At 52.7% G+C, this 23,553-nt stretch overlaps 1 protein-coding gene across 5 annotated transcripts in view; it reads right to left on the minus strand.

Annotated features, from left to right (window-relative positions):
• GSG1L (GSG1 like) overlaps positions 1 to 23,553 on the minus strand; it is a 206,183-nt gene that overhangs the window by 130,243 nt on the left and 52,387 nt on the right. For all 5 annotated transcript variants that reach the window (XR_007459522.1, XR_007459523.1, XM_049638473.1 and 2 more), the window contains exon 2: positions 3,804 to 3,851. Coding sequence is in view for 3 of the 5 variants with exons in the window: in XM_049638473.1 (XP_049494430.1) it covers positions 3,804 to 3,851 (48 nt within the window). In the remaining 2 variants the exon portion in view is untranslated. The remainder of the gene's footprint in view (positions 1 to 3,803; positions 3,852 to 23,553) is intronic.

A 23,553-nucleotide genomic window follows, 5' to 3' on the forward strand; every position in this document is an offset into this window, starting at 1 on the left:
AGCTGACGTGCCTGAGAGGCCGGGAGGGCGCGAAAATCGTTCTGCAGCTTGGCGGCAAAGCCAGCCCACTCAGCCTCCTTATAAATGTTTTTATATGCGCCGCCAGAAGGTCCTTGACGTGGCCGCCAAGCCCTGAAGGGAAAATCACGAGGCCGGGAAAACACAAAGATACAATCTCCCCGGGGCCCTCGGTCCTCGTAAAAGAAGCAGGAACAAAGGTCGACTGCTTCCAGGAGGAGGCGTGAACGACCCGCCCGCCGCTGGACGCGGACACGCACGCACGTGTACCCGCTCCACAATGCTCACACAGGCACACACACGCACGTGCGTGCTCACACGTGGACACGCACCCTCCACACGTGCTCACACGTGCACACACCCCCGTGCGCGCTGGCACTTGGGTCACACGTATGCACACGCTCACATGGACGCTCACACGTGTACACACACACACACCCCACGCATGTTCACACTTGGACACACGTGCTCACCTGGACACACACACGTATATGCACTCCACACACACTCACACGTGGACACACACACCCGTGCATGCTCCCACTTGGACACGTATATGCACGTGCTCACATGGACACACATATATGTATGTACTCACACATGCTCACACGTGCACACCCACACTTGTGCATGCTCACACTCGGATACATATATGCATATTCTCACAATGGACACACACTCCACACGCTCACACGTGCACACACACCCATGCATGTTCACACTTGGACACACATGCACGTGCTCACATGGACACACATGTGTACACACTCCACACATGCTCATGCGTGCACATACATACACACCCATGCATGCTCGCAATTGGACACACATATGCACATGCTCACATGGACACTCACGTGCACACACACACACCTGTGCATGCTCCCACCTGGACACGTGTGTGTGTTCACATACACGTATGTACTCACACACGCTCACATGTGCACACACGTGCATGTTCACCCTTGGACACACATATGCACATGCTCACATGGACGGACATGTGTACACACTCCACACATGCTCACATGTGCACACACTCATGCATGCTCACACTTAGACACACATATGCACATACTCACATGGACACTCACGCGTGCACACACACATCCGTGCATGCTCCCACTTGGACACGTGTGTGTGTGTTCACACACACATGTATGTGCTCACACGCTCACACGTGCACACACGTGCATGTTCACACTTGGACACGCATATGCACATGGACACACATGTGTATGCGCTCCACACATGCTCACACGTGCTCACGCTTAGACATACATATGCACATGCTCACATGGACACTCACACGTGCACACACATACCCGTGTGTGCTCATATGCACATGCTCACATGGACACACGCGTGTATGCACTCCACACGTGCCCACGCGTGCACACACCCTTAGACACACAAGCGCATGCCCTTTCACACGCACACGCTCAGCCACCGGCGCGCGTGCGTGTCCACACAGGAGACACACGTGTGCAATACTCACGGGAGCACCTGATGGCACACGTGTACACTCGCCCTCAACCCGACACGCACACGCACGCTTACGTGCGCGCACACAGGACGCGCTTCCCGGAAGCCAGATGCGGAGCACAGTTGAGCCCGGAGCTCCCAGGCCTCGGGGGGATCACTGGCTCGGCGTTCTCGAGGGCCGCCCCCGGGGCCGGGCTCGCAAGATGCCACAGCACAGGGGGGCCCGAAACGTGGGCTCTGCCCCACGCGAGATGTGAGGCGTAGGCGGCTTCATGCCTCTAAGGCTCCGATTCCTCACCCGTCAAGTGGGGCGAGTCTGTCAGCGCCCCCCAAGGTTGGGGGGAGGCTTCTTGGTTAACGCCTGGGAAGCACCTGGTGCGGAGGAACCGCTCGGTGAACGTCCGCCCCGTATTACCCAGCAGTATTCCTGGCGCTTCTGGACCTCAGTTTCAACTTTTCTTGGTTAAGTTTACTTATTTTGAAAGAGAGGGAGAGCATAAGCGGGGAGGGGGGCAGAGAGAGAGGGAGAAAGAGAGAGAGACGGCATGACAGGGTCCATGGTGTCAGCGCAGAGCCCGACGTGGGGTTCGATCCCACCAATCGAGAGATTATGACCTGAGCCGAAACCAAGAATTGGAGGCTTAACCGGCTGAACCACCCAGGTGCCCCTCCTGACCTCGGTTTAGAAGCTGGGGCCCGGTTACTCAGCTCAGAACTTCAGGGGTGACCACGAGTAGCGGCCACATAGGGCACAGTCGCTGGGAAAGCCAAGGAGGAAAGGAGGAGGAAGTGCCCCCTGCCAAAAGGCTGCTCGGCGGGGCGTCTGGGCCTCTCTCTGGGCCTGAGGGTCCCTGTCTCATGAGCTGCCACTTGGTTGAAGGTCTTCAAGGGGACAGTGTCTGTGAGATAGGAACATTAGCAGCCTCCATGACATAGGTCCCCCTCACCCACTCCCTCTCTGCCATCAGCAGGGATGGGTCAGAGACGGACCCTCCAGTCCCCGAACCTCCGGACGCTGCAGGGCCACCAGCCCCACCAGCAAGAGGCACGAGTGGCCACAAGCCCCGGACAGGCACACCGAGATCCCCCTTGTTGGGACAGTTTCTAGCACTGGACTTCTGCCTCAGTTTCCCCACCCTGACTCCCAGAACCAGAGCCCTCTCCTCATCTCTAGGCTGTCTGAAGATACCTGCTCACCTCCCCTCTCCTGGCAGCCATCCTTCTTGGGCAGGGGTGGGCAGGCGGGGAGGCGGCCGCACCCCTACGTCCCTTCGGCAGCGAACCCTCCAGCATCCATTCTCCTGCTCTTCCATAATAACAAAACCCCTGACTTCTCTGAGCACATGGTTGCCGAGATAGTGATCTCATTTCCCAGCTTCCTTTGCAGCTGAGTCTGGCCCTGGGATCATGTTCTGGCCAAGGACACATGAGCAGGTGCCGCGGGCAGCTTCTAGAAACCTTGGAATTGACCAGCAAGCTTTGTCCTTCCTCCTTTGCACCCTTCTAAGTGGCTTCCCAGAAGGCAGGTGTGACCGCTGGAGCACCAGCTGCCATCTGAGACCATGAGGACAAAGGCACAGAGATGATGGAGAGGGGCAGCAAGGTTCCGGATCCTGAGAGCTTCGTGGGGCAGAGCCTCCCTGGATTGCCTACTTCCAAACTTTTATAAAAGCAAGGCACATTTGTCCTTTAAAGCCAGCTACTGTGGATCACCATTCCTGTGGCTAAACTTAATCCTGACTGCTGTGCTCACCCCACAGGATGGCCGGCCCCTGACCATCCTACCGGAGCATCACCGGGGGGCAGAATCTCTGTTCGTGGGCCCCACACACCAGGGAGTCATCTCTGCACAGTGACTGGGGCCTCCCCACGCCTGTTGAGATGACAGACACAGGGCATCTGGCTTCCTGCCCCCGAGGTCAAATCCTGCGCTCAAGGCAGTGCCCCCAACACTGGTCTAGCCTGACCCCAACTTCTGCACACCCGTCCTACCTCCCCGAAGTCCTGCTGTGCCCTGGAAGGATGGAAGCGTAATGACTCTCAGGGCCACCCCTATTGCGGAGGGGAGTGGTGCGGCAGTGGCGGGGGGTGGGAACAGGATGATCCCCCACCTGCTTCTGTCCCCTTCCCAACAGCTTAAGAAACTCAGAGCTGCAGGATTCAGGCTCCTCTGGGGAGCCGTCGCCCATGAGCGCGGCAGGAAAAGCTCTCATGGGGCTTTGGAAAGCCACCTGGGCAGGAAGCGTCTCTGCAGGGCGCTTGGCTCACACACCTGAGACCTGAGCGGGGGCCACACTTACCCTTCTCCGATGCTGGGGCCAGGTCAATGAAGCTGCGACATGTTTCACCTTCAAAAAGAAAAGAAGGGTTTTCAGAATGTGAGAGGCAGCGTGGGCTTCAGGCTTTCGCCTCTCCCCTTCCCTGAGCCCTGTCGCCAAGTGGGCGTGGCACCCGAGCGTCTCTAACCTTTATTCCCGGAAAGTCAGTGTCCCCAAGGAATGTTTGCTGCCAACTCAGCTGAACAGCCCCGGGGAGGCCGCCTCCGCTCTCACCTCCTGATCCAACCCATCCAGCCCAGTCGCTGGCACCTGCTCCGAGCCCTCAGTCCCCCTCCATGGCCTCAACCCCATCCAGACCCACCAGGATGAGGGCAGCGGCTCGCGGGGCTCCCTGGGCCTCCACACTGCTGTCGCCAGAGGGATGCTTTGGAGCCACACAGTTCCAATCACATCTCACACACACGCACACACACGCACACACACGCACACTCTCCCCCCCCGCCTCTCTCTCCCGCTCAAAACCCTCTGATGACTTCCTGAAGAATGAAGCCCAAGTTCCTTCACAGGGACCCCTGAACTCGGCCCCCGACACTCCTCAGGCTCCCTCCACCACGAGGCCTCCACACGTGCCGTCCCCCCTGCCGGGGACACACTTTCCCTGTTCTAAGCTCTCACGGCACCTTGGCCTTCCCCTGTGGGACATCCGGTCACCCGACAGTTCTAGCTTTTGCATGTGACTCTTGGACGGACGGCCCACAAGTCGTCAGCGCCACGAGGGCGCGCCCCACATCCTCGTGCACCCCTGCCCCCCGCTCAGGAAACGGCAACTCCGGCCTCCCACGCGCTCGGGCCAAAACCGCAGCGTCAACCTTGACTTCTCTCTTGCTCTCACATCTCCACGTCTGGTCTGTGGCTCTGGCTTTGGAGGTATATCTAGAATCCGACCACTTCTCACCCCCTCCGCTGTTCCAGCCACCATCGCCCACAGCCTTTGCTTGGGTCTCTCTGTTTCTGCCCTTATTCACACAGACGGATCATGTCCCTTCGTTTAGAAGCCTCCCGTGGTTCCCAGATAGCTCAGGGTCAGAACCCAAGTCCTCAGTGCAGCCAACCAGGCCCTGTGCGATCTGCCCCCCCATCACCTCCCCGACCTCGTCTCCTACGAGCTTCCCCCTCACTCACTCCACTCCAGCCACATCGGCCTCCTTGCTGATCTTGAAATGTGCCGGGAACCTTCCCTCCCTGCCTCAGGGCCTTTGCACAGGCTGCCACTTCTACGTGGAGCATTTTTCCCTCAGAGAGCTGAATGGTTTACTTTTCCTCTTTTTTATCACTTTCCCCACATGTTACCTGCTCAGGGAGGCCTTTCCTAGCTAATCTATTCAATATTCCAGAGGTCCCTCCCCTGTCTGCCCATCTCTCTTCCTGATGGGCCCCTATCACCTAAAACAGCTTCTGGTACATAGTGAGCACATTATAAACTAAATATTTGCTGAAGGAATATATGAATGGATGAACAAACCAACGGATGAACAAATGAGCGAAAGCCTTACACCCAAACCTTATGCCTATAAGAAACCGCAAATTTTCAGTCTCTTCCGGGGCCTCCTCGATGCTGGGCACTGTGCTGACCACTGAGGACACACGGCCCAGCCTCCAGCCCCTCGGTCACAAAGGTGGCGCAGGCTGGACCCCCACCCACAGACACATTTTGTGCGGCCCACACAGGATCCCAGCATAGGGAAAATGTTGCCTTGCGAGCCCAGATGAAGACTCAGAAACCCCGGCCATGCTGGGCCCCCAGGGCACACAGCCACAATCACACGGGCCGGATGCTGCCCCCTTCAGACAGCGGACGAGCCTTGGAGTAGGCCACGGTCCCTGCCCGTCCCTGCCTCACTGAGGCCACCCAGCCGGCCCCCCGGGGCACTGGATTGGCTGACCTTTAGGGTCTGCTTGTAATCCCTGGTTTAAGGATTTTACTGGATACAGATTTTAAGGATACAGATTTTTGTGTCCAAACAGAACGAACGTGGGTTGGAGGGCAAAAACGATCTGGAAGCTTCCGGCATTCTCAACTCATGCGTCTGCTTGACGCTTGTGAATGCTTCTCTAAGAAGGTCCCTGGAAGCCCCTGTGGGATCCTGAACGTCCTTCCCGCTCCATATAAATAAAGGGTGTGCTGGCACGTGAGGCTGAGAAGGAAGGCGGGGGCCAGATCACAAAGGGTCTTGAGTGCCAAGCTAAGGAGTGGATTCCTGTCTTATTGACATCACCCCTTCTAAAGATTCATGAGGCCACAGGGGGCTGGACAGCACTCTTGTGGTTCTGTCATGCTCGTTTCCTCCCTCAGGCTCTGGGGCCCCGCTTCCCGTCACAGATGAAGACAATAAGACTCGGGGCCACAGAGAGAACAACCGGGGCCACATAGCGAGCCAGAGGTACCAAGATTAGAACCCATGGAAAGGGATGTTTGTTGACAGCCAACAACTGGAAGTGAGGGTAAAAAAAAAAGAGAGAGAACAGTGGCAAGCCAGAACGGACAGATCTGAATGAATTGTTTCATGCTTTCTTTAATGTTCTATGGTTTTCTCAAAATCTGGAGAGAGAAGCCTTTAGTGGTCAAATGCACACCGACGCCACCCAGGGCCACGTTCAGACCTTGTGGGTCCTAGGCATTTTGGCCTGTTGGGCTCCTTCCTACATAAAGAAATTAAATTAAATTAAAAATTGTATTTTTGCAATTGCATCGGTTAAAGACAAATACATTAACATTAAATGTTAAAATTTTTCGTCACCTAGAAGTTTATCTTTTTTGTTTTTGAGAGAGAGAGAGTGAGGGCATGCGAGTAGGGGAGGGGCAGACAGAGAGAGAGAGAGAGAGAGAGAGAGAGAGAGAGAGAATCCCAAGCAGGCTCTGTAATGTGAGCACAGAGCCTGATGCAGGGCTCAAACTCATGGACCGCCAGATCATGACCTGAGCCAAAACCAAGAGTTGGCTGCTTAACCGACTGAGCCACCCAGGCACCCCAGTTCACCAATTTAAAGTAACAGTTTAAAGGTTTTTAGGGGAGCCTGGGTGGCTCAGTCGGTTAAACCTCCGACTTCAGCTCAGGTCATGATCTCATGGCTCGTGAGTTCGAGCCCCATGTCGGGCTCTACGCTGAGCGCTCAGAGCCTGAAGCCCGCTTCGGATTCTGTGTCTCCCTCTCTCTCTGCCCCTCCCCTGCTCATGCCTCTGTCTCCCTCTCTCAAAAGTAAATAAACATTTTTTAAAAATTTAATAAATAAAAAATAAAGGTTTTCAGTGTATTCCTACTATATTCGCAAGATTGTGTGACCATCACCACAATCAACTTTAGGACATATTCATCACCCCCCCCCAAAAAAAAACGCTATACCTATTACCAGGCAATCCCCCTTTCCCCCAATCCTCCCAGCACGGGGCAACCACTGATGTCTTTTCCTTGTCTCCAGATTTGCCTCTTCTAGACATTTCACATAAATGGAACCATACAATATGTGGCCTTTTGCATCTGGCTTCCTTGACTGTTTTCTTCGCGTGATGTCTTCAAAGTTCATCCACGTTGTAACGTGCATCAGCACTTTGTTCCTTTTTTTGTGGTTGAATAATATTCCACGGTGTGGATACAACACATCGTATTTATCCACTCATTGGTTATCGGGCTTTGGGTTTGTGTCCGCTTTTTGGCTCTGGACGAACATTGATGTACAAGATTTCGTGTGGGCAAGTTTTCGTTTCTCTTAGGTATACACGTAGGGGTGGAAATCCTGGTAACTCTATGTTTAACCTTTTTGGGGAACCACTAGACTGTTTTCCAAAGGAGGAGCATCATTTTACAGTCCCACTAGCAATGTACGAGGGTTCCAATTTCTCCCCATCTTCGTCAACACTTGTTATTGTGTCATTATTATTATTATCATCAGATATCTGACTGCAAACATTTGGTCCCACTCAGCAAACAATCTTTCTGCTTTCTCGACGGTGCCCTTTGATGTTGATGAAGTCCAATATATCTTTTGTTGCTTGTGCTTTTGTGTCATATCTCAGAAGGCTTTGCCTAGCCCAACACCATGAAGGTTTACTCTTCTTCTCTCTTCCAAGAGTTGTATCCCTTTAACCATTACCTTTAGGTCATCTATTGGACATTGACTTACGCGTACGGTATACAAAGGTGTCTGACTCCATTCTTTTCTATGTGGACGTCCTATTGTCCCGGCCCCATTTGAAAGGCTATTCTTTCCCCATTGGACTGTCTTGACACTCTTGTCAAAAATTAACTGGCTATGAATGGAAGGATTTATTTTGTTCTCTCAATTCTATTCCATCGATCTATATGTCTATCCTTCTTACTGGTACCACCCTGTTTTTGATTACTGTAGCTTTATAGTAAGTTTTGAAATGGAGTGAGCCCTCCAACTTTGCTTTTCGTTTTTAAGATGATTTTGGCTATTCTGAACCTCTTGCATTTCCATGTGAATTTTAGAATCAACTTGTCAATTTCTGAGAAAAGAGCCAGTTGAAACTTTAACATGGGTTGCACTGAATCTGTAGACCAATTTGGGGAATATTGCCACCTTAATAATATTAAGTCTTCCAGTCCATGAAAATGGGAAGCCTTTCCATTTATTTAGATCTCCTTTAATTTCTTTCCATAATGTTCCGTAGTTTGTTGCATATAAGTTTTGCACTTCTTTTGTTAGATTTATTCCTAAGAATTTTATTCTTTTTGGTGCTATTGTACATGAAATTGTTTTCTTAATTCATTTTCAGATTGTTCCCTTCTAGGGTATAAAAATAAGATTAATTTCTGTGTATCGACCTTGTACCTTGCAATCTTGCCGAATATGTTTATAAATTCTAATGGTTTTTAGTGGATTCTTAGGATTTACTCTATACAAGATCATGCCATCCACAAATACAAATAGTTTGACTTCGTCTTTTCCAATCTCAATGTCTTTTATTTCTTTTTCTTGCCTAACTGCTCTGGCTAAAACCTCCAGCATAATGTTGAAAAGAAGTGGCAAAAGCAAATGTCCTTGTCTTGTTCCTGATCTTAGGGGGAAAGCATTCACTCTTGTACCAGTAAGCATGATGTTTGCTGTAGGTTTTTCGTAACCTATGTCAAGTTGAGAATACTCTTCCTATTCCCAGTTTGTTGGAATAACCTGCAATGATGTGACCCTGAGAGTGCCCCAAGCAAACCAAGGCTCTGGGTTTTCAGTGATTTGCTCAGGACCACACCAGTAAGGATGCCCTAAAGTCTTTCTAGCTCTCTAGTCCAACTCAGTCTGTCAGAATTCCCTACTGCAGCTAGCCATTCCCACTGTGCAGAGCCATCAGATCCTGAAAGGAATCCCCTGAGAACATACCTGAGTGCAGACCAGGAAAATCCACCAGAGGCCAAATACAATGGCTCTCACACTTCCATTTCTGCTTACGTGGACAATACTGAACAGAAGATGTTTGAGCGGAGATGGCCAAACTTGGCCCACACTGCCTGTGCAGGGCAATGCTGAAGGTTAAGGAAAAATCATAGTAATGACATAAGGAAGACTGGATCTTTCAATGGTCAAAAAGTCTAATAACTGAAATCCAAACACGGAAGGAAGTTTTTTCTCCAAACCCTTGGTCTCCATGATAAAAATTAGCTAACCATTTGTGAGAAAGATATCAAACTGTACCACATTGCCTTAACGCTGTTAGAAGTAGCTTTTAAAACATCTTTGTCAATTATCAGTAAGTTGATACGTTTAACTAAGGGATTTAATTGGGGTATAAAACTAACGATAAGTACACTTTATCTCTTCAGACTGAGGCTTGTCAATTAGATCACGGAGCTGTGGCATGTTACTGCCACCTGATGGCAGTGTATCTTCTGTGAACTGTGGAACAAGAAAGCTGGGAAGGATCCTAGAGGGAATCCAATTTAAGTGGTTCTCAGCCCTGGGAAGCCCAAGTCCCACTCACGGAGACCCTGGTTTAATTGACCAGTGTGCGACCTAAACTTCAGTGGGGTTTTAAAAGTTCCCTGGGTGATTCCAACATGTTTCTAGGCTGAAACTCACACTCCAATTAAAACAAAATCTATTTTCAACATTAGAAGAACCATAGTCAGCCATCTTAGTGACAGCCTGTGCTATCACAACGGACGCTCCTTCAAGCAACAGCTTGGGATAGGGCAGGATAGCAGAATGGCCAAGAGTCTGGGTTCTGGAATCAGCAGAGCTGGGTTCACATCCTGGCCCTGACGTTTCCCGCCACACGAGTCCCCAGTCTTTCTGGGCCTTGATTTCCTTGACTGTCTAATGGGTACAGCGCTTGTAAGGCTGTTGTAAAGACTTGACAGGGGCACAGAGGTCAGACATGATGCCTAGAACAGAGTGGGTGCTTAGGAAACGGTGGCTGTCATCATGGCCATCATCATCACGTAGCTCACATGGGGCATGGCCTCTGCAGTCTAACGGAGAGGAGACCAGACGGATGCACAGACCACCATCGTGGCGGGTAGAGGCGAGGAGTGGGGCTCAGAGCAGGGGCTCGAGAGCCAGACCAGCCTGGGTTCAGCCTGGCTCCATCACTTACTTACTGTGTGATGCAACATCAACCTCCTGCTGCCTCGGTTTCCTGACTAATAAAGAGTGGAAGCCACCAAAGCTACTGTGTCTATAGCGCCTGTAACAGGGTGGATCCGAAAGGTTGGTGCCACCCACCAGGTGGTACAACTAGGACAGTTCAGTGGGCAGGAGTCCACACTGCCAAGTGGCAGCCGCAGGGCTGTACAGGTTCCCCTATGACTCCGTGTCCGGGGTGTGGCCCTGCGTTGTCCGTTGTTTCCCCCAAGTTCATGGGCATTGTCTGGTAACTGCCTCATCCTTGCGCCTTGAAGAGCCCTTTCTCCAACCACTACCTCCCATGCTATTCCCTTTGGCGAACGGTGAGCTACTAAGAATCGAGAAGGGGAAAGAGTTTCTCCTCCCCAGGAAGGAGAGCTCCCTGAAGACCCACTGTGCTCCCACAGGCCCACCCGGAGGGTAATGCTGCCCCAGTTCACAGAGGGGACAGAAAGGAGGAATTTGTGCAGGGGGAAAGTACGGGGGGGGGATCCACGCGTTGAAGAACATCCACGGCCCCCCAAGGAGATCTCAGGACCTTCCAGGAAACCAATCTGGGAGAAGTGAACATCAATCAAGGTCAGGGGTCACAGGGTTAACCCAAATCTGCACCCCCGTGAGGATCCCACAGCCCCCATGGGGCCAGGAAACCATCAGCCGTGGGGAGAAGAGGGGCAGGAAGAAACTAGAAGTTTCTCCCCAAAGTTCTGAAAACTTCCCATGCCCCAGGGGCTGGCGGGGAGTCTCAGTTTATGTGGGGTCTGAATCTCTCCCTGGAAAAGCTCAGTCCCGTTAGGCTAGTGAAAGAAAGTCATGGGAGATTCCCTGCTTGTACGAAGCAAGAACGTGTGTTCATACCCACCACAGCCTCCAGAGGGAACATCCTGTATGGTATTCTCATCGCTGCACCTTGCCCTGAGGCAGGTGGCCAACAGGTGAGACTTGGTACCCAGCCCCAGCGCAAGGGTGGCCAACTCATGAGATCTCAACGGCTGGCAGTGACTGAGGCAAGCCGGCGGGTAACCTAGAGAGGGTGTGCCCCGTCAGAAGTGACCTCCTGGCCATCTGGACCAAGTCGGGGCTCTGGCAGGAAACAGACGGCACCCTGGAGGGCTCACTGAAGACAGCTGAGTGAAGGGACTATTCGCAGAAATGCGGATGGGGTGAGGGGCTAGAACTGTGGAGAGCCCTCACTTCCCCGCTCAGAGGGGCAGGCAAGGAAAAGGAGCTTGCGGAAGAGGAAGCCGCCCAGGAGGAGTTGGCACTAGGAGCCCAGCCACCCTGAAGCAAACATCTGGGCAGGGGCCCAAGAATCTGCATTTCTAACAAGTTCCCAGGCGTTGCGGATGCTGCTGGTCTAGGAACTGCGTTTTTTTTTTATTATTATTAAAATTTTTTTTAACGTTTATTTATTTTTGAGAGACAGAGACAGAGCGCAAGCGGGGGAGGGGCAGAGAGAGAGAGACACAGAATCGGAAGCAGGCTCCAGGCCCCGAGCTGTCAGCACAGAGCCCAAGGCGGGGCTTGAACTCACAAACCGTGAGATCATGACCTGAGCCAAAGTCGGATGCCCAACCATCTGAGCCAGCCAGGTGCCCCCTGGGAGCTGCGTTTTGAGAGCCATGCTTTAGAGGAGCAAAGCCACAGTCAAAACTTCAACAGGGAGAGAGCGAGGCAGGCGGGGGGGGGGGGGGGGGCCGCCCCCCAACCTTTCTCTCCTTCTACCCTCGGATTTCCTACCGGCACCTCCCACTGGCCAGAACCACGGAGAACCCAGAGGGCGCAGGGCAGTCTCCCCCGGCACAGAGGGGTCAGAGGACAGACGTCTACGATCACCACAATCACTCTCTGAAATGATCTTGTGGATGCATTTGTTTACTGTCTGTGTCCTCTACGGGATGTATGATGGACTTTTCTGCTGTGGGTGCTACTCAGGTGCAGATACATGTGGACGGTGGGCTTGACCATATTCTGGACCAGGCTGGAGGCTCCAAGCCTTGAAATAATGCATTAATGCAAAATACTCTCTCTCTCTCTCTCTCCCTTCCTTAACTCTCTTTCGCTCTCTCGCTCTCTCTCTGAATCTTAGGAATCCAAATCACATCAAGCAGTGATCTAGGGAGGTGTCTGAATTAGTTTTGAGCCCTAAAAACATTCTTCTCTTGGATTCCCAATATCAGTGCTCTGTATTCACGCAATTGTATTCAACCAACAATTACTGGGCGCCTACGTGCCAGGCAGTGTCCTAGGCACTGGGGGCACAGCAGTGAACCGACAGATAAACCCCCACCCTTGTGGGTCTCCTGTTCTTATACTAAAGCATATACATCAGCCATTCAAAATCCCTGCACCAAAGAAGGGCATTCCCTAGCTCTTCTGAATAACGCTCAGACAACGCTCTGCAACCATCCGAAGCTCCCGTGACCACGTCTCACTCACGGCTGTGTCCCCAAAGCCTGGGACAGTAACAGGTGCTCCAGATACGACTGTGGATACACGAATACATGAAAAGCACTTCGTAAGCTGCCTTTAGCAAGAATTACCCCAAGTGGGGGATTCCAGTCTGCAGAATCCTACAGGTGGGCAAAGGTGAGACCGGAAACTGAGCACTGGAGTGTCTCAGGGCCAAGCGAAGACAGAAGAGGCAAACAGAAAGGAGGCGTCTTCACTATCGAGGGAAGAGGCCCCGTTGCGCAGCCATACCCAGCGTCACACGCACCGTGATGCAGGAGGCGTGGACACCTGAGGATCACTTGGACGTGACCCTGTCACACTTCCTGTCCCCTGTCCTCTCTTCTGCTGCTTTGTGCCCTAGGGCTCCGATTTACATCCTTCCCTTTTCCCACCTCTCTGTCTCAACATCTTGTCTCCTTCGTCTGAGCCATCCCCCAGCCTTGGGGATCCGGCTCAGTGCCCACCCTACACCCCAGCCAAGAAGCCTGCCTTGCTCACCGACCACCTGCCCCATCCCAAGGACATGTCTCCCTGCTCTGAATTTCCAGCATTTGATCACAGTGTCTCCCGTTATATCGTCTCACTCTACCCCGGGCACGGCAGGGGCCCCCTCTGGTTCGGTCCCTTCTGGGGCTGTAAATGGCAGATCTCCCCACCAGCAGGTGGAAGCTAGGGCGCGTCATGTTGCCCAGGATCCAGGAGAGCCCAGAGTAAGCACCACACTAAGAACTTGCCACGAATCACAACTGGACGAGGTCAGTACCCGCCCCCATTTTACAGATGAGGAAAAGCAACCTACCCACGGCTACCCAGCCAGGAAGCGTCAGAATCAAGATCGGGGCTCAGGCGTGTGTCTTTCCTAAGCTCTTTCCACCACGCAAGGGACGGACTTGTCCAGAACAGAACACTCCACAGCCAGACGAGATTTTCGCGCTCAGGCAAATCAACAGTGTCTCTGAAATGTCCTTTTTAACTATTTCGTTATGGGGGAAAGTCCCAACTTTTACAAAAGCAGAGAGATTAGCGCAAGGAGCTCCATGGCCCCACCAGCAGCTTGGACACTGTCACTCCACGGCCAGTCTTGTCTCTCTATGCCTGTGGCAGCGCCCCCCCCCCCCGGCCCCCGCACGGGGTTATCTTGAAACAAATCCCAGAAGTTGTGTCTAAATGGCTTTTCGAAGGGTTTGCTCCCTTGCTCAGAAAAGACAGAGGAAAGGTCGTTCCTTCCTAGACTCTGTGACATCACCTTGTGGGGCTGGTGGCTTTCTGCAGCGTGGGAACGAGACGTAAAACCCAAGAGGCCCTGACCTGCCCTCACTGCTGACTGCCTCTGACCCAGTGTCTGCAGAGACCCGGCTGAGCTAAAGACAGGTCAGCGGGCACGTCGCTCCCACACCAACCAGAGCACCTGGCACACGTCCCCAGCAGAAACGACACTTCCAGAAATCCACCCCTGACGCAACCGGCCAGGTCACAGCTGCCTCCGCTCTGGCTCACGGCTCGCACCTGCTGCCAGGAATCCAACCCGAGGTCCCTCCTCCGGGTCCCGTCTACTTGGGAGAAAAGCTGGCGTGTGGCGGTGGAGGCCGGCAGGGTGAAAAAGCCTGGGCTCTGACTTCACGCAGATCTGAGTTCAAATCCCAGCCCTGCCATCTGCCTGCTGTGGGTCTGCGGGGGAATGATAGATTTTATTTATTTATTTTTTTGGGGGGTGGGGGGTGGTTGCCGGTAAAGGATGATCGTTCCCACCTCACGGGGTTGTCTGAGGGCCAAACGAGGTAACGGGGAAAGACCAGCTTCGTGTGCGGCCATCCACACCCCCACTGTTATTCATCGCGGATTGCAGGCCTCCCTCCTCGCAAAGGGGTGCTCTTCAGGCCAGTGGAGGTATCTGGGCTCGGGAGACATGAGTTCAAATCCCTCCTCTGCCTCTCCTTAGCCGTGTGACCGCAGAGAGCGACTTAAACTTCCTCACCTGCCGGATGGAAGCCATCAGGCAGCTGCCTTCTAGGCTTGCACAAGCAAAAAGCAAAACAAAACAGGAGAGTGCACGAAACGCCTGGCTGTGCTTGGCTCTGTAAATGAGAGCTATTTTTGAGTTTTGATTCCCTCCCTGATTCGCCGGTCGGAGACACATTGCGCTCTTCCCAAGGAGACCCGGGAAGCCTTCCCGAGCCAGGAGCAAGGGGGCTGTGATGGTGCAACGTCACCCTGAGCAGGTGGAGGAAAGCTGGCAGGGCACAGGCGGAATCCAGGGACGTGGCCAGAAGCAGGTGCCCGAGGCTGGCAGAAGGTACGTGGGGCACTGAGGGTCGGCCAAGCTGCCCTTGGCACAAACACGCGGGAGTCCAGGTCCGGCAGGCAGCGGAAAACGGGCAGCAAGTGAGATGGGCGCTTGGGGAGACCAGCGTCCTTGGCTGGGTCCCCGGTTCCTGGGTCTGAGGATCGTGACTTAGTTCCATACCCCACCAGATGGTGTGCTGAGGTTTCTGTGGAGCGCGGGGTAGGGAGAGGCATCAGCCTGGGTGACATGGTGAGGGACCGGCGAGAGAGGATCAGTCACACTGGCCTCACAAAGCCGGCCAGCAGGTATCTGCTGACATAAACCGTGCACAGGCTCTGGGCCAGGCCCAGAGTTCTGTACAAACTACCATCCCCGTTTTGCCGATGAAGAAACTGAGGCCCGGGAAGCCTGAGTAACTTGTCTAAGTTCACACAGCCAGGGGTGGAGCCAGGATTCAAACTGAGACGGCTCGGCAGAGCCTCCCCATTTGGCCACGACCACCTCTTAGCCAAAAAAGCAGGTTCTAGGAAACTCCACCCTTCCGCACGGGAGGTTCCCAGAGGCCCTCCAAAGAGGACTCCACCCACACGAGGTAGGAGAAATCAGCGGCCACCAGGAAGTGAGCACGTCCCCGGGTGCCCAGCCAACAGGACCCAAACGTGGCTGGTGCTGAGTTTGGTTCTGAGACCCAGACTCCGTGGAGCCCGGCCTCTGGGAGACGCGTGCGCAGTTCCCTCTACGGTCGGCGCCTTCCACTGGCGAGGAGGGCTGAGAAGAGCTGGTCCCGGCAACCGCGGCCGATGAGAGATCGTTTTCACAGTTGGGCAAGGGCAAAAGTTCACACACCTTCGCTGGCTGGATTCAAGGAATTCAGCTCCGGAATCAGAGGATAAAGAAAAATGCCAGCAGATCCTGCGCGAAGCTTCTCTCTCGCTCTCCGGGCTGTAGCAGCGGAGTCTTGGCAAGCGCTTCCTTGGAATTCTCCAGAGGCCTCTGCCAGTTCAACTGACAGGGCAGCAGATGGTGCGCACTTATCTGCTGATGATATTTTGATTTATTTATCTCTTACAGATGGTACCATGCCTTGATTTCTGGCAGGAGTCCAAACCGTGGGTCAACTTTCTGGGGATAATCACTCCTCCAAGTGGATAAAATGCCGGAGGCTAAAATCCCGCCTGGCATCATGACCTCTTTACCGCGGCCTCCAGACGTGAGCCTTGCTCGGGCATTTCAGGCACCGTGGGCAAACCGTAGGGGAAAAAAAATTGTTCTATGGAATTCTACGGCCAGAAAACCTCAATGCTTATCTGCAACGAATACCGCAGTGGCTACATGTCAGAGCTCTGCGTTCACAGAACCCTGAGATGAAGGATCTGTGACCCAACCCAGACTCCTTGGGTCTTGGTTTCCTCATCCGTAAAATGGGCATGATTGGCACCGCGACCACATAAGGTGTGACAGCAGCAGCTAGCTTATCCGCTAAAAGTTGTGCTCCTCCTTCCGTAGTGCGGGGTTACTGCTGGGAAGTGGCCGCCCAGCCAGGCACAATACTTCCCAGCACCCCCTGCATTCTGGTGGGGCCTTGTGACTGGTTTCTGCCTGTAAAGTGTGAGAGGCCTGTGGCCCTTCCTGGAGAGGGCTTTAAGAAGTGGCTGTGCCTGGGGCGCCCAGGTGGCTCGGTCGGTTAAGCTTCCGGCTTCCGTTCAGGTCATGATCTCGAGGCTCGTGAGTTCGAGAACCCGCGTCGGGCTTTGTGCCGACGGCTCGGAGCCTGGAGCCTGCTGCGGATTCTGAGTCTCCCCCCCCCTCTCTCTGCCCCTCCCCCACTCACACTCTGCCTCTGTCTCTCAAAAAACTGAATAAACATTAAAAAATTAAAAAAAAAAAGTGGATGTGCCTTCAGCAAAGGAAACAATCAACGAAACAAAAAGGCAACTGACAGAAGGGGAGAAGATCGTTGCAAATGGCCTATCGGATAAAGGGTTAGTATCCAAAATCTATAGAGAACTTACCAAACCCCACACCCGAAACACAAAGAATCCAGTGAAGAAATGGGCAGAAGACATGAATAGACACTTCTCCAAAGAAGATATCCAGATGGCCAACAGGCACATGAAAAGATGCTCAACCTCGCTCATCATCAGGGAAATAGAAATCAAAACCACACTGAGAAACCACCTCACACCGGTCAGAGTGGCTAAAATTAACAACTCCGGGAACAACAGACGCTGGCGAGGATGTGGAGAAACAGGAACCCTCTTGCACTGTTGGTGGGAATGCAAACTGGTGCAGCCGCTCTGAAAAACAGCATGGAGCCTCCTCAGAAAATTAAAAACGGAACTACCCTACGGCCCGGCAATTGCGCTATTAGAAATTTATCCAAAGGATACAGAAATGCTGATTCAAAGGGGCACATGCACCCCAATGTTCACAGCAGCACTATCGACAACGGCCAAAGTATGGAAAGAGCCCAAATGTCCATCAACTGATGAATGGGTTAAGACGATGTGGTTTGTACATGCAATGGAGTATTACTCGGCAATCAAAAAGAATGAAATCTTGCCCTTTGCCACAACACGGGGGGAACTAGAGCGTATTGTGCTAAGCGAAATTCGCCAGAGAAAGACAGATATTCACATGATTTCGCTCATATGTGGAATCTGAGAAACCTAACAGATGATCATAGAGGAAGGGAAGGAAAAAATGAGATAAAAACAGAGAGGGAGGCAAACCGTAAGAGACTTCTTAAACACAGAGAACAAACTGAGGGTTGACGGGGGTGGGGGAAGTGGGTGATGGGCACTGAGGAGGGCCCTTGTTGGGATGAGCACTGGGTATCATATGTAAGTGATGAATCACTGAATTCTACTCCCGGATCCAAAGACGACACGGGATGTGAACTAACCTGAGAATACAAAATAAAAAAAGTGGATGTGTCTTCTCTCTCCTCTGCCACCCCGGTATAAAAGGCTCCAAGATCCTGGGGAGCTTGGAGCCACAATAGGAAGATTTCCTGGTCCCCCGATCACCGGGTGGAGGAGAGCCGCCATCCGCGGGAACCCCTGGTATTGAAATGTTACACGAGCGAACACGAAATTGCTACTATGCTGACCCACAGGCACCTCCGCGTTTGTTTGTTACAGCGGCTACCGTTGCCTGCCACGTAGTTGGGGACCCGACGGGACCACACATGTGAGACGCTGGCGCATGGCAAGCACTCCGTTAAGCGTTCACAATTATCATCATCATCTTTCAAGGGAGCTTGATAAATTAAGGAGATCGTGATTTTTTTTATGGCATCCCATCTGTCGGATTTGGTTAAAGCAAATCTGCTTTTCCTAATACCTCGGTGTTATTACTGCCCCCCCCCCCTTTTTTTTTTTACCACCAGGAATCCATGAGCTGTCCTGTTTTGACAGGACAAAATCACGTTCTGAAAGAGACATTTAAAAGCACACGGCGGCTGACACGGCGATCACGGCCCACGGTCGTCTCGACCCGGGGTTCCCTCTCTGCCCTCCGCACAGAATTACCCAAATTCAGCCAGAGATGGAGGAGGGGGCGTAAGAAGGTGGAGCCCACTGCCCCCCGGTTTCCAGATGTAGAAACAGAGGCCCAGGGAGGGCTCATGCGTTGCCTGAGTTCTGTCACGAGTCAGATACTGAGCCGAAGCTGGAACTTGCGTCCTCCGCCTTCCCATCCAGAAGGTAAGGGAGGACAGAGAAGCCCACAGCGCCTGGTGACAGAAAATGACAAAAGCAAACACTCACTGAGCACTTCCTATGTGCCACGCCCTGCTGTCAGTCTCCAGAGGCATACTTCCTTACCTACTTCTCGAAACCACACAAAGGAGCTACTGTTTTTGTTCCCATTTATCAGATGAAGACACTGAGGCCCAGCGAGGTTACGTACCTGACCCCTTTCAAGGCACAAGAATAATACGTGGTGGGTCCAGGATTCCACCCAGGGTGCTGTAACTACCCTATAGAGGCCCCACTTTTAATCACGTTGGAGAGATAGAACTTATAAGAAGGATCCACTCCAGGGAGCGGAACTAAACCCACTCGAGCCCAAGGAGCGGGCGTCTGTCCGATACAACCCAAGAAGAGTCCAGCCATAGAAAAGGCCCCTCCGTGGGGCTCCTGGGTGGCTCAGTCCGTTAAGCGTCCGACTTCAGCTCAGGTCACGATCTCGCGGTTCGTGAGTTCGAGCCCCGCGTCGGGCTCTGTGCTGACGGCTCGGAGCCTGGAGCCTGCTTCCGATTCTGTGTCTCCCTCTCTCTCTGCCCCTACCCTCCTCGCACTCATGCTATCTCTCTCAAAAATAAATAAACTTTAAAAAAGAGAGAGAGAGAAGGCAAAAGTATCCAGCTAAAATCTGATAGCATTGCGTTGTTTTATACACGTGCACGTATATATATTTCTTCCTTTTTTGGCAAGTTGTGCTGGTTTTCTATTTCCAATTGTCGTATAAAGTTTCCCATTTGAATTCATTTATGTAAGGAAGATGTGAGCCAATACAGAGGAAAAGAAAAAAAAAATCATAGTGGAACAAGGGTATGTGGCTAAGAACAAATTCACAAAGGTCATATGAGAAAAGCTAAAATGCGGGAAACATTGGCATAGAAGAATCCTGCGCTTCCACGCCAAGAGCCTGCAGGGCCACCACCCTGAACAACACTGGGAGCACCATTCACACTGTGGTTTATACGATAACACTCCCTGGAGTCATACAGTGCACAGCCTGTGTAACTGTACACAGCAGCCATGGATATTTTTAGAGTAACAAATATCACAAACACGGGAAGGAAGAGGGATAATCTTCTGCTCAGCTGCCCAAAGTTCCTCATTGCAAATGATGGCACTCTCTGATCCTCCAACAGTGTCCCCACGCTCAAGGGGCCACCAGGCCGTCCAAGAAGAGCTGGCACTCGACTCATCCTCAGGAGGAATGGAAGAAACACAGGCGCAGCGTTCAGGCTTCAGGAGGATAAATGACAAGGGAGCCGCCCGACATTCTCAGCCATGAAGTACTTGGAGGGTAGAGTATCGGTGAGCCATTCTCAAACAAGCTGGATGACATTGAAACCAGCTCACCCAGGGAAGAGTCAAAACTAACTCAAGAATGGAGAATTCATAGTAAAAACATCAAAGTGAGTAAGAAACCTATGGAAACATACAACCAAAAGAAAACAGTCGGAGGTGTTACAGTGGCTGTAACACCCTGACATAAATGTAAAAGTCAGACAAGCGTCAGGGGCGCCTGGGTGGCTCAGTCGGTTAAACGTCTGACTTCGGCTCAGGTCATGATCTCGCGGCTCGTGAGTTCGAGCCCCGTGTCGGGCCCTGTGCCGACAGCTCGGAGCCTGGAGCCAGCTTTGGATTGTGTGTCTCCCTCTCTCTCTGCCCCTTCCCTGCTCATGCTCTGTCTCTCTCTCAAAAGTAGACACACATTAAAAAAGAAATCAGAAGGCCAGAGGCACGACAAAGGCCAGAAGGCGCTCTCTTCTTTTCTCAGAATCAGCCTAACACTGGAAACATCTCGTTTAAAGGCTGCAGGGACACATCTCTTTATTCCTCCCTGCCACCCCCCCCCCCCTCCCCCCCCCCCCCCATCACAAAGGTCATGATTTGCCCAGGGTCAAAGTGAGCAGGTAGAAGAGAGATTTGGATTCAGGCCTTACTTGTCCCAGGGACCCCGGCCCCACGTGGCTCTCTGGCTCAGGGTCATTGAGAAGGAGGCTCTCAGGTCCTAGGAGCTTCCCAAGCAGATAAAAAATAAATGAATAATAAAATCAACTTACATCATGCCGGGCCAGTCCTAAACATTCCCTTTCTCCTCCTTTCCCCCCTCCTTCTCGCTCTCTCTCTCTCTCTCTCTCACACACACACACACACACACACTCACATGCACATCTCTCTTGAGGTCCAGTGCCTCAGTCTGTCCCCTGGCCTCCCTGCCTCCCCACCGTCAGCCACGGGGATGTTTACGGAGCCCAGATCTGAATTCTGTTCTGCAATCTCCATGCTAATTTCAATTCTTGCCACAATCATCGTGCCCTCAAACATTTATTAAAAATGCAGAACTCCCAAAGGCGCATATTCTCTGTGACCCAACAATTTCACTTCTTGGAACTCCTCTCACAGACCTACTCACATGCGTGCAAAACCACACAAGGTCAAGAGAACCCGCCGCAGCATTCTTTGAAGAACAAAGGGCTGGCGATAACCTAAGTGTCCATTAATTAAACAAGGACCATACATTCCATTTATGGAAAACTCAACACTCACGAAGACAAACAAGGCAGCTCTTTCTCAGAAAATTAGCACAGAGAGTTCACATTAACTATCAGCGGTCCCGAAAGAACATCAATATTACGTGAGAAAGCGGGGAAGCCCACGGAAGCTGGAGACCCAGCGCGCATACAGAACAAATAGGAGCAACTCCCCCGGCCCCGCCTTCTGTCCGGCGTGGGCAACTTGACCTTCTCCATCAGACACAGCATTCATTGCCCAAATTACCACAAACGAAATGGCTTGCACAATACAAAAATCTTGCTTTCGATTCTGTATGTCAGAATTCCAACACGGGTCCCACCGGGCCACAGTCAAGGGTTGGGAGGGCTGTGTTCCTTTGCAGAGGCTGTAGGGAAGGCTCCCTTTGCTCGCCTTTTCGAGCTTCTCCGGAGGCGCGCAGTCCTTGACTCCCGCCTTCCCTTCCAGCGTCCGCAAAGTCGGCCCCATTGCAACTCTCCTCTCTGACAGACACACCTCCTCCAACTACAACTGAGAAAGCTTCTCTGCTTTTAAGGGTTCACGTGATCAGCGCGGGCTCATCTGGAAAATCCAGGATAATCTCCCCAAGTCAAAATCCTTAATTGAATCACAGCTGCCGTAAGTCCCTTTTAGCATTTCAGGTAGCATATTGACAGGTTACAGGGATCGTGACGTGGACCTTTGGCGGGGAGGGGGCATCGTTCCGGCTGGACTCCAGCCCCCAGAACACTCTCATTAGACGCAAGACCTCGTGATGATGTTCCTGTCCCTCTGCCTGAAACGCGCCTTCTCACCTGATTCTTGCGCCGACCTTCAAGGCTGAACGCCAAAGTCCTCTCCTCCGTGAAGCCCTCCCTGGTTCCCCCAAGCAGAACTGGGGACGCGGCTGGCACTCTGAAAAAGGCCCTTGGCGTTCGAATTATTTGCCTTCACGTGCATCACGCAGCAGCCTGCGAGCGACCTAAGAGACTCAGTGACATTCACCACACATCCCACCCTTCGGCTCACACACACACACACACACACACACACTGAAGGAACGAGTGACCGACCGAGTCCTTTCGATTTCACTGTGCTAATCCGAAATACAATTTTGTGTGTCTGCGGTTGTTACGACGAGTCCACGTGCCTGGCACATGGCAAAAGCTCAATAAAGATTTGCTTTGTAAATAAATTAATATGCACGCTTAATATTTATCGAACAATGTCTACATGCTAGGCACTTTGCTAAGCTCCTTACAGGCTCTGCCTCCCTGTTTAACTTTTCTCAACGACTCTCAAAGGAGTACTACTGTCTTCGTTTGGGTGGTTAACACCGGCCGCTGGCGCAGACGCCTCAAAATCCCAAAGTCGTATTTTGCAGCTGTGTCTCCGGCGTGCCTCCCATCCACGCAGTGACTCAGGGACCCAGGCTCCTTCCGTGTGCAGCCACACCACAAACAGGGGATGGAAAGTTCCAGGGAGGGCACGCCACACGCTTACCCACCTCAGCCCGCCAAAGGACATCCGCCACCCCCGCTCACACCCATCGGCCACACCAGTCACGTGGCCAATCCAACAGCAAAGGAGGCTGGGACATGCGGGGCGCTCCCGGGTATTGATAAGCGAAGCGATCGCTGCCCTGCTTGTTTCCTTCCTCGTTTTATTGCGGAAGCACCAGAGGTCCGGAGGGACGGAGAGGTTGTGCCAGGCTTACACGCTGTGTGTAGGAAACCGGTGAGGCCTGTGCAGCCCCCCCCCCCCACGGGTCCATCTGCCTGCACAGACCGCGTGCAACCCCTCTTTGCACATATGAGCACATCCTGTGTGCTCGAAAGTCAGGCCACCCCAGAGGGCGCGGCCTGGGACGTCGCTGAGTGGCAGGAAGGACCAGACCGGGGGGGGGGGGGGACATCCCTTCTGGAGAACCCCCACCGTGGGTAATCCACACAGAGATCACTGGGAGTCGCCTGGGTCATGTGTCCCCATCTAGGCGCCCACCCCGGCCAACGTCAGTTTATTCAGAAGCGTCTAAATGACACGAGGCAGCTGTTATGTGCTTGATTTTCCCCTGCAGACCGTTGCAAGAGGGGAAACAAAATCTTTTTTTTTTTTTAAGCGAGCCTCAGATGAAGCTTGAACA

This window comes from Panthera uncia, chromosome E3, assembly GCF_023721935.1.
Source record: "Panthera uncia isolate 11264 chromosome E3, Puncia_PCG_1.0, whole genome shotgun sequence".
Lineage (NCBI taxonomy): Eukaryota > Metazoa > Chordata > Mammalia > Carnivora > Felidae > Panthera > Panthera uncia.